The sequence below is a fragment of the Arachis ipaensis genome, chromosome B06 (genome assembly GCF_000816755.2).
Source record: "Arachis ipaensis cultivar K30076 chromosome B06, Araip1.1, whole genome shotgun sequence".
In the NCBI taxonomy this organism is placed as follows: Eukaryota; Viridiplantae; Streptophyta; class Magnoliopsida; order Fabales; family Fabaceae; genus Arachis; species Arachis ipaensis.
In genome coordinates this window covers 9232946-9243790 of record NC_029790.2, presented here as the reverse complement: position 1 = coordinate 9243790, position 10845 = coordinate 9232946, and the positions used below count along the sequence as shown (strand labels likewise).

The 10845-nt window shown below is 42.1% G+C and overlaps 1 protein-coding gene across 2 annotated transcripts in view; it reads left to right on the top strand.

Annotated features, from left to right (window-relative positions):
- LOC107646602 overlaps positions 1 to 10845 on the top strand; it is a 24441-nt gene that overhangs the window by 5427 nt on the left and 8169 nt on the right. The window contains exon 1 of one of the 2 annotated variants that reach the window (XM_016350779.2): positions 539 to 1192. The exons of the other annotated variant lie outside the window; for it this stretch is intronic. Within the exon in view, the coding sequence (XP_016206265.2) occupies positions 616 to 1192 (577 nt within the window). The 5' untranslated portion in view covers positions 539 to 615. Of the gene's footprint in view, positions 1 to 538; positions 1193 to 10845 lie in introns of those variants that run through there. 2 annotated transcript variants of the gene reach the window in all.

Here is a 10845-nt window from a genome sequence, read left to right as displayed (position 1 = left end):
TTTCAGGGGTTTTAGGGTTTTGGGTTTTTTTTTTTTTTTTTTTTTTGGCCACACTTTTCAAGCGTACCAAAAGAGTATTAGCATATGGCCATGCTTTATAAACACAATTGTAATGAAACTCTATCGCCACGCTTTTAAAACGTCCTTATTTCTCTCTTTGGCCACGCTTTTGAAGCGTGGCAGAAAAAAAACGTCACCGTATCTCTAATCAATTGTCACCTTCACAAAAGCGTGGCCATTGACCCTTTTCGCCATGCTTTTGAAGAAAGCGTGACGAGAAAAAACGTGATCAAATCTCTATTCAATCGTCATCCTCACAAAAGCGTCGCTATTGACCACTTTTAGCGTGACAAGAAAAAACGTGGCCACAGGCCTTTTTCCTTATTGTGCACCGTCCAATTTGAACGGAAAGCCACAGCCAATGCCGACCAATAATCACTGCAACAAAACTGGATAACGGTTATCCCATACCTATTTTGGGCATATAGATGCAACGAAGTGAAACTATAAAATCCCACTCCAGTTCCCTTTTTCAATTAAGGCAAATCTTTTGCCCTGCCTCCTATTTCTTTTGAATAAATTAAATAATATATTTTCCAAAAGAAAAAGAAGACAATGGCTTATAACAATAGCCTTCTCCTCATTGTGACACTCTCCTCTCTCCTCCTTTCAGGCCATGCCTATCGATACACGGGGAAGTCAATCTGGTTCACTAATCCAGCCCCCGCCCCGGCCCCCGTCCCGGTCACGGTCACATTTGAAACCACCAATCCAGTTAACGGCCTCTTCAGCGGCTTGAACTTGAACCTCAAGCTAGACGCTAAAGGTGATGATACGAAAATCAAGGCCCAGGTCGATAATTTCTGCAATGGCGTGGAGAACCCTGGGTTGTGTGCCGAAACCATTGTACCATTGGTGAAGGGCCAATTGGATCCACTCAAGGTCCTTGACACTCAGATGAGCGCCACTCTGAACCGCACCTTGGAGGTTGTGGCCGAGATCGCCAAATTACTGAAGAGCCAAAAGAAGCCAGTGGGTGGTCTGGACGTCTGCAAGGAGTGCTATGACTCCGCAGTAGATACCATCAATGAATCTATTGAGCTCGTGAAGCAGTACAACGTGGTTGATGCTTACCACAGGTTCGGCAATGTTAATAGTTACAGCAGAACCTGCGATGATACTTTCGCTGAATTGGAAGTCACCAACCCTATTCCCAAGGGATGATGTGATGATGTTCGTCAACATGTCAGTAAAACCTTGGTAGTCCTTAATGCCTGGGTTAATAACCAAAACAAGTTCCTTGTTTAATTCATAAATACTAGTGCTGCTTGTGGAGGAGGAGGAGGAGGTGCACATGGTAGCCATATATATATATGGCTGCTAATTCTTTATGCTGTATTATCGTTGAAATTTGTAACATGTAATCTTTCACCAACGAAATACAACAATATATATTGAGGAATTTTTATTATAACACATGATGAGTATTATGTGCTACTTCTCCAATATGTAGTTCGTTACTGGATCTTAGTTGCGGTGATATTGTAATTTGGCATATTCATTCGTTAGGTCTTTTAATTTGGCGTTGAATTTATCAAAAACTTATCTAACATAAATATTAAATATTTAAAAGTTATTTATTTTTATATTAAATATTAATTTTTAACTTCTTTTAATGAATTAAATCATATTATTTAGGTATGATAATAATTATCTTAAGTTTTGCAGAACTAACTTTCAAGCCACAAAAATATAAAATAATAATTTAACTACTATCCTCACTAATCACATGTTGCACTAAAACGTCTCATAAGTTATTAATAAAGATTATTATATTGTGGTAAGGTCTATGATAGCCAAGACATTTGTCACCCTTAAATTTAGAGGCAGAGTTTAACTATGGTAAGGATACATGAAGAAACCATACTTAAGATCAGAATTGAGAGGTACGTTCTGAGAGAGAGCGAGAAATGAGAGAGAGCGAAATGAGAGAGAGGGTGGGAAACACTTGGGGGTAGAAGGATAGGTCAGGGTAAAGATCTTTGTGTTTGGAACCGAGAAGAGTATCGACGTTTAGAGAATGATTTATTCTCAATTTTTGTGGATAATCTTCCAGAAGACATTTTTAAGAGGGAGCTGTTCCAATTGTTCCATTGGACAGGACGCATAAACGACATATACCTATCAAGAAAACAAAAACATGGTGGTTTATACATCTTTACGTTCGTACGATATACTACGAAAGGAAGAACCTTGAAAGCTATAGCAGACATGAATCGTATGCAGTTGAGAGGGAAGGTTGTATTCGTGGAGGAAGCTAAATATCGGAGAACGTCTCATGTAAGGGAAATGAATAGCGTACAGCCACGAGGTCAGCAGCCAATAGTAGGAGAAGAGAAGCAGAAAGATTTAGTAGCCCCTACTAAAGATTTAACTAAGGAGAAAACGGTCCAAGATCCACACAAGAATGGGTGGACGAAGAAGGTGGAAATGGGGGTAGCGAAAGACAACTTGGCCTGGTTGCAGAGAAGCCTAGTAGGTGGAACGACGAAAGCCATTGACTTTAGGCCTCTAAAAGAATCGATTGCGAAGAACTTTCCTCAAGTTGTTCAGGTGCGGGACATGGGAGCATATAAAGCTCTGTTGACCTTTGACAGTCTGCTGAATGCGGAGGAGGCTTACACATTCAAAATGAATAGTCTACTACAATTGTTTCATAGAGTATGGAGATGGGACGAGTCGGAAAAGAGTGAAACTCGAAGAGTTTGGTTGGAATACTTCGGGGTTCCTTTGCATGCGTGGTCCGTGGATACTTTCAGTATAATAGAAAACCAATGGGGTGAGGTAGTCGAATGCGATGAAGTAACGGAATCGTGTCAGTCCTTTAGTGTTAGCTGTATACAAATTGACACCTGTGTATTGGATGTGATCAATGAATGGGTCCATATCACAATTGGCACTAGTGGCTTTGACGTGCTGGTAAAAGAAGTGGGACGTGAAACTTTTGGGATGAATTGTCAGACAGTTACTGTGGAAGGGGAAGCAGTCAGATGTAAACAACAGAAGAACATATGTGCAAGGGCTTGTGATGACGCGCGTAGGTGGCCGGAAAATTCGGTAAAATCGATGAACTATACAGACCAGGCAGCAGAAGTGATAATGGAGGGATTGCGAGAGGAGATTGAAGACAAGGATAAAGTGGGAATTTCAGAAAAAATTTTAAACGAATGGAGTTATGAATATTTAAGTCCTAATCAAATGAATTTAGTAACATTTCATCCTCATAATGCCGGCATTCATGGTTTAGCTGAATTAGTGGGATCTGAGGGGAGTACTAAAGGGGACTCCGAATTAATGGTCTCCTGGGATTATTGTTGCAAGGCTATTGGGCTGGCTAAGGAAGCTATAAGGCTGGTTACACTTATTGATAGCCATAGGCCCACCGAAGGAAGCAACAGCAGAAGTAACTTGTTGGGCCTCGAAACAAGCTACAATGAAGCCCAACATGAGGATGACACGGGAATTGCTACTGGGCCGGGTTGGGGGAGACCGGGTTAGCCTGAGGCAATGCAGCAGCGTGGAGAAGCTTCACTCACTGCTGCAGCTGCGCGTGAGACGCTTCCTGACGTGGGAGGGACGGTTCCCAGGCTACGAACACCTCCTGGAGCAAGGGGATGCGAGGAGTCAGCGGGAAGGAGAGGCCCAAAGCAGCGGCCAGGATCCCGGATCGAAGGCGGCGGTGCTGGGTGGTCGGCGAGTCCGGTGCTCCTCCTAGGAACTATACCATGCGAAATTGATGGGGGATCCGAATTGGGCACTGAGGATAAGCGAAGGAAGGCTAATAGCAGAGGAGACCGTGTAATGGAGGAAGGGTGCAGAAAGAGAACAGTGGTAGGGACGGCAGAACGAGCACGAGGAATCAACGGTATAGATGTCGGACCGAATAATGAGCACTATAACAATGATTACAATGAGAACAGTGGAGGAGTTCAACATGACGACTGTATAGCGCGTGAAATTGAAGCGGTTTGCCCCTAAATCGTACCAGAGCTTCAGGAACGAAACGGATTTAGTGATGATGAGGTTAGTGTGGAGAACAGAACGCCTGCAAACGACAATGAAGCCAGTGATCATGGGAGATTAAGATTGAATGAGCAGCTATTAGAAAACAAAAGGGCATGGGAACTGGCAAAAGAGTCAGGTGCGGAACTTTATGATGAAGAAGAGGATATTATGGCAGGAATTCAACAACAGAATGAAGAAATTGCTTTGAAAAAGAGATTGGCAAAATAGAAGGCAAAAGCTAGACGAAGCAGACCCAAAACACAAAAAAAGGTGTGCAATATTTATTTAAAATGATTATTAGTTCTTGGAATGTTAGGGGGTTGAGGGGTGACGGAAAGATGAGAATGGTAAAGGACTTGAAGAGAAAATATAGTTTAAACATGCTAGGCTTGGTAGAGACTAAAAGACCGTTAGTGAATAGATTTGATGTTTCAAAATTATGGGGAGATAGTTGTGTTGGTTGGGATTATGTTGAGGCTACTGGTGCGTTTGGCGGGTTGCTGCTAATATGGAATGAGGATTTTTTTTATATTAGAAATTGTTATAAAAGTGAGAGGTGGATGTGTGTCGAAGGAGTTCTGGTGCAGAATAATTTTAATTGTGCTTTTATATTGGTTTATGGTGCTCACGTCAGAGATGAGAAGCTTGTTGTGTGGGAGGAGCTGAGTTACATAGCCGGTCTATGCCAGGTCCCTTGTTGTTTCATAGGGGACTTTAATGAGATCTTACATGTTGAAGAAAGGAGAGGGACCGATAGCTTATCATTGTCGGCGGAGGATTTCAAGAACTGGGTACAAGACATGGGTTTAGTGGATTTGCCGATTACTGACCGCAAGTTCACCTGGTTCAGAGGACGTTCCTGTAGCCGTATTGACAGGGCCCTGGTGAGTTTGGAGTGGCTAGAGAAGTTCCTAGAGACTCGATTACGAGGTGGGCCAAGGGGATTGTCAGACCATTGTCCTCTTATAGTGGAAGATAAGAGACCGAGAGATAGCCCTAGACCATTCAGAAGCCTTGACTCGTGGTTTACACATGAAGGTTTCTTGAGGTTGGTAAAGGAGGAATGGAGAGGGTTATGAGATATGCAATTCACAGATAAGCTGAAGGCTTTGACAGTTCCTTTGAGAAGATGGCATAAAGACAATTTTAGAGACATGGACAATAAAATTTTGAAGTTGGAGGAAGAGATTAAGAAGATTGATGACAGGGTGGGTGAAGGGGTTTATGATGAGACGGTAGAGGCAAGAAGGAAAGCGCTTGTGACATATTATGCGAAGTGGTATGTAAGGAAAGAACTACACTGGAAGCAGATGTCGCGCTCAAGACATGCCAGGGACATAGATAAAAACACAAGGTACTTCCATAGCATAGCTTCGGCGAGAACGAGGAACAACATGGTTGATGCATTGGTATTTAATGGAAGATTGATGAGGAATCAAGCTAGAATCAAGGTTGCGATTAGGGACTTCTACAAGGACTTGTATCATCAGGAGAAGTTGCCGTTGGTGGGGTTTAGAGATGGGCTGGTGGAGAAGATCAGTGAGGATGATGCTTTGGCTTTGGAGATACAACCGACCGCTGATGAGGTTAGAGAAGCAGTGTGGGACTGTGATTCATCCAAGGCTCCTGGGAGTGACGGCTACAACATGAACTTCATAAAGAAGTGCTGGGATGAAATTGGTTATGAATTCACGGGAGCGGTGTTGGGCTTCTTCCAGTCCTCCAGATTACCGGCAGATGCTAATCTCACTTGGGTTGCATTGGCGCCTAAGTTTACTGGAGCAAAGGAAATCAAAGACCTTAAGCCTATTAGTATGGTCAGGTGTGTATACAAAGTCATTTCGAAGATGCTGGTTAGAAGAATGCGACCAATAATGCCTCGGCTTGTAGGTGAGACACAGAGTGCTTTTGTTAAGGGCCGAAAAATCCATGACGAGGCTCATATTGCTTGCGAAACTGTTCAATGGCTCAAAATGAGAAAAAAGGAAGCGGCGATAATAAAGTTAGATTTCCAGAAGGCATATGATAGAGTCAGGTGGAGCTTCGTGGATCTTGTTTTATAGAAAATGGGGTTTGGAAGAAGGTGGAGGGGGTGGGTTATGGAGTGTGTCAGTACTTGCTCCATGTCAGTTTTGATAAACGGTTCGCCCTCTGAGCCGTTTAAGATGGAAAGGGGTCTACGACAAGGTGACCCGCTGTCTCCTTTTCTGTTTGTCCTTGTTGTTGATGTGCTACATAGGATGCTTGGGGAGGCGGTTAGAAACGGACGCATATCTCCACTTCTGATAGGTACAGAGCAGGTTGAACTGTCACATCTCCAGTTTGCGGATGACACCATTCTGTTCTGCCCCCCAGAGGAAGAGACAGTTAAGAACTACAGGAGGATCCTTCGCTGTTTTGAGTTGATGTCGGGGCTAAGTATCAACTTTGATAAATCTAGCTTGATTTCTATTAATTGTGATACTCAATGGGTACATCGTATATGCTGCGTACTAGGTTGCAAGGAAGCCTCCCTTCCAGTAAAATACTTGGGGATTTCACTAGGAGCTAATCCAAGGTTGGTTAAGACTTGGAAGCCAATTATTGACAAAGTGAAGGAAAAACTTAGCCTTTGGAAAGCCAAAGTTCTTAATAAAGCTGGTAAGTTGGTGCTTATTAAATCTGTACTAAATAGCCTCTCTGTATATTATTTGAGCCTGTATAAGATGCTAAAGACTATTGCGGATAAGCTTATTTCCTTACAGAGAAGATTTCTATGGAGTAAGGAGGATGGTAGGAATGGTATGGCGTTGGTCAAGTGGGAGGTGGTGCAGGCGCCCAAAAAGTTTGGTGGGTTGGGTGTCGGGGATGCTATATTGCGAAACACAGCCCTTCTTTTTAAGTGGTGGTGGCGGTTTTCAAAGGAGGATTGTCCGCTATGGAAGAAGGTGATTTGTGCTTGTAATAACCTGAACCCAAATATGTTGTTGTCCTCTCAGGTCTTACCTATCAAGGGGGTCCTTGGAAGGACATCTGCCAGTTACAGTTCAAGAATCAGCAAGTAAAACAGAAGATGATTACTGGGTTGGCTATGGAGGTGGGTGATGGAAGAGGGACTCGGTTCTGGGAGGATGTCTGGCTGCGTGGTGGTGCTCTGAAAGATCAGTTTCTGAGACTTTTTTCAGTCTCAAACTAAAGAGGATCTTTTATAGGGGATTGCGGGTTTTGGGATGGGGCTGAGTGGATATAGAACTTTTATTGGAGGCGAGAGCTTTTCCAATGGGAGTTGGATATAGTGTACCAGCTGCATGAGGTATTAAGGCTGGTCAAATTGGATTATGGTAGTGAGGATAGAGTAGTATGAAAATTTGATAAACTTCTACTAACTCTTTTATGCAGGTAATACAAGAGGACATCATCCCGGAGGATATAACAAGCTACAACTTTACAAGGACAATCTGGAAAGGTTTAGTTCCACCAAGAGTTGAACTGTTTGTCTGGTTTGTTTTGACTGAAAGAGTCAATACAAAGGAGAGGCTGAGTTGGATGGGAATTATCCACCAGGAAGATGTTGTATGTGTATTTTGTAACAAGAGTATTAAATATGGTCACCATTTGTTCCTTGGTTGTGATTTTTCTTGGCAGGTTTGGTGTGCTTGGGTATCATTTGCGGGAAGGCTATGGTCTTGCCCGGGGACGTTGAAGGAACATTTTATAAGTTGGACTGAGCTATCAGCTAGCAAGGAGGAGCGCAAGAGGTGGTTGATGGGTTTTTGTGCGATCACCTGGAACCTCTGGCTAGAAAGGAACAGAAGGATTTTCCAGAATAAAGGAAAAGGGGTTGCTGAGATCATTCATATGTCCTTTATGAACTATAAGGAGTGGTTAGGTGTGGATCCTTTTTGTTGTTGATGGCAATGCCGAAGATGACAATGGGTTAAGCATCACAGTTATTAGGAGTTGGCTAGATTGCTTTATGGTTTTCACTGAATCTTTTGTTAGTTTTTGCTCCACTTGATGTGTTGAGCTTCTCTCTTTCAAAAAAAAAAAAAGATCAGAATTGAGAGAGGGATATGTGATGGAAGTACGGAAAGAATTAATGAGAAAATGAACTTTTTATCAATAGAGAACAGAATAAGAGAAAAATTATATTAATATACCTAGTTGCTATAATTAGGAGTGGCAATAAATAGAGAAAAGTATAATTTGGATCTAACCCTAACTCTATTTGCATGCAGATTGAAAATATTTTAATTTTATCTATTTTTAATTCACGAGTATTCAATTTTACTCGTAAATTACAAAAAAAGATATAATATTATTATATAAGTTGATGATAATTTAAAATAGAATTGATTTTTATATAAAAAAAATGTATTAAATTATCAATTACTAACTTTCTCTTAGTGGCTAAAGATCTTTTGTATTTAGTGAGAAATCTTTGGTTCAACATTCACTTAGAACATATTTTTATACAAGTATACAACATATACATATATAACTTCAAGCCAACGAGTAATGCCTCATATTCTGCTTGATTGTTGGAAGCAGGGAACTCGAACCTTAAGGAGAGTTCTATCCGGGTTCCTTCGTTGCTTTCTAAAATGACACCCGCCCCACTTCCGGCTTTGTTTGCTGACCCATCTACATATAAGTTCCAGGTAGTTGGGTCTCCTGGACTTTCGGTGTATTGTGACTTGATTGCCGTCCGAGCTTCGTACTTTAGGTCGAACTTGGACAATTCCACGGCCTATTGTAGCATCTGCCTTGTCAAGTCTGTCTTTTGTAAAATGTGCTTCATTGGCTGATTAGTATGGACTTTGATAGTGTGAGCTTGAAAGTAAGGTCGGAGTCTTCGAGATGTAAGGATAAGGGCATAAGCAAATTTTTCTATCTTTTGATAGTTCAATTCTTCCCTTTGTAGGGATTTGTTAACAAAATAGATAGGTTGCTGCCCCTTTTCATCTTCTTGGATCAGGGCTAAAGCTATAGCTCGACTTCCTACTGCCAAATATAGCACGAGTTCTTCCCCTTTGATAGGTCGAGTAAGTATTAGGGGCTGTCACAGAAATGCTTTGAATTCTTGAAAGGCTTATTCGCATTCTGGAGTCCACTTGAATTGCTTCCCTTTTCTTAGGATTAAGTTTAGGGAGAGTGATTTCAGAGCTAATCTGGCTAGAAATATAGAGAGAACTGCCAACCTTCCATTTAATTGTTAGACTTCTTTAACACAAGACGGGCTCTTCATGTCAAGTATGGCCTGATACTTGTCTGGGTTGGCTTCTATACCTCTTTGGTAAGCATGAACCCTAAGAGCTTTTCAACTTCTACTGCGAATATGCATTTTAATGGGTTCAACCTCATTTCGTGCTTCCTTATCGTGGAGAATACCTCGAAGAATCGGACAACAAGGTCGTGTCCTCTTTGATTTTGACGAGCATGTCGCCTACGTACACCTCCATAAGTTTTCCCAAGTGAGAGGAAAAAACTTTGTTCATTAGACGTTGGTATGTAGCTCCTGCGTTCTTTAATCCGAAAGGCATTACTATGTAGCAATAGTTAGCCTTTGGAGTTATGAATGAGATCTTCTCTTAATTTGGCTTGTACATTGGGATTTGGTTGTACCCCGAGTAGGCATCTATAAAAGATAAGTATCGATACTCTGAAGCTGAGTCGACTAAAGCGTCAATGCTCGGGAGAAGACAAGGATCTTTGGGACAAGTTTTGTTGAGGTTGGTGTAATCAGCACACATCCTCCACTTTCTGTTTTGTTTCTTTACTAAAACCACGTTTGCTAGCTACAATGGGTATTTTACTTTCCTTATGAATCCTGCCTCCAACAAGGCTTGCACTTGTTCCTCCACGACCTATGTCCTTTCTGGTCCGATCTTTCGACGCTTTTGTTGAATAGATCGGGAGCCCGGATACACTGCGAGTTTGTGGGACATTAGATTGGGATCTATACTGGCATATCGGAGGCCTTCCAGGCAAAGAGGTAAGAGTTTTTTCTCAGTAGCATGACGAGTTGTTCCTTTAGACTTTCCTCCAGGTTAGCTCCGATATTTGTTATTTTGTTGGGGTGATATCCAATTTGTACTTCCTCTACCTTGCCCCCAGGTTGGGGACGTAGCTCTTTTCGAGTTCGAACTCCACCCAATTCAATCGTATTGACCTTTTTGCTCCTAAGACTACCTTTTAAATTAAGGCTTTCATTGTAGCATATTCGTGTTAGCTTTTGATCTCCCTTAATAGTGGTGATCCCTTCCACTGTGGGGAACTTCATGCAGAGGTGAGGTATTGAGATGGCAACCGCAAGTCAGTTTAAGGTCGTCCAACCTATTAAGGCATTGTACGCTGAATTTACATCAACCACTATGTAATCAATATTTAGCATCTTCGACTTTGCACCCTTTCCGAAAGTGGTGTATAAGGAGATGTACCCCAACGGTCGAATTGGCGTGTCCCCCCAGTCCAAATAGGTTGTCTGAGTAGGCCTTTAAGTCCTTTTCTTCCAACCCGAGCTTGTCGAAATCGGATTTGAATAGGATGTCCGCCGAGCTGTCCTAGTTTATCAAGGTTCTATGGAGATTTGTATTTGCGAGAATCATCGTTATCACCATGGGATCATCATTCCTAGGTGTTATCCCTTGGGCATCTTCTTTAGTGAACAAGATGGTAGGTAAGTCGGGTATTCTGACTTCCTCCCCGACTTGTTATATCTCTTTGAGATGCCTTTTCCGTGATGATTTAGATATTCCTCCTCCAGCAAACCCCCCATAGATCATGTGTATGTGTCGTTCT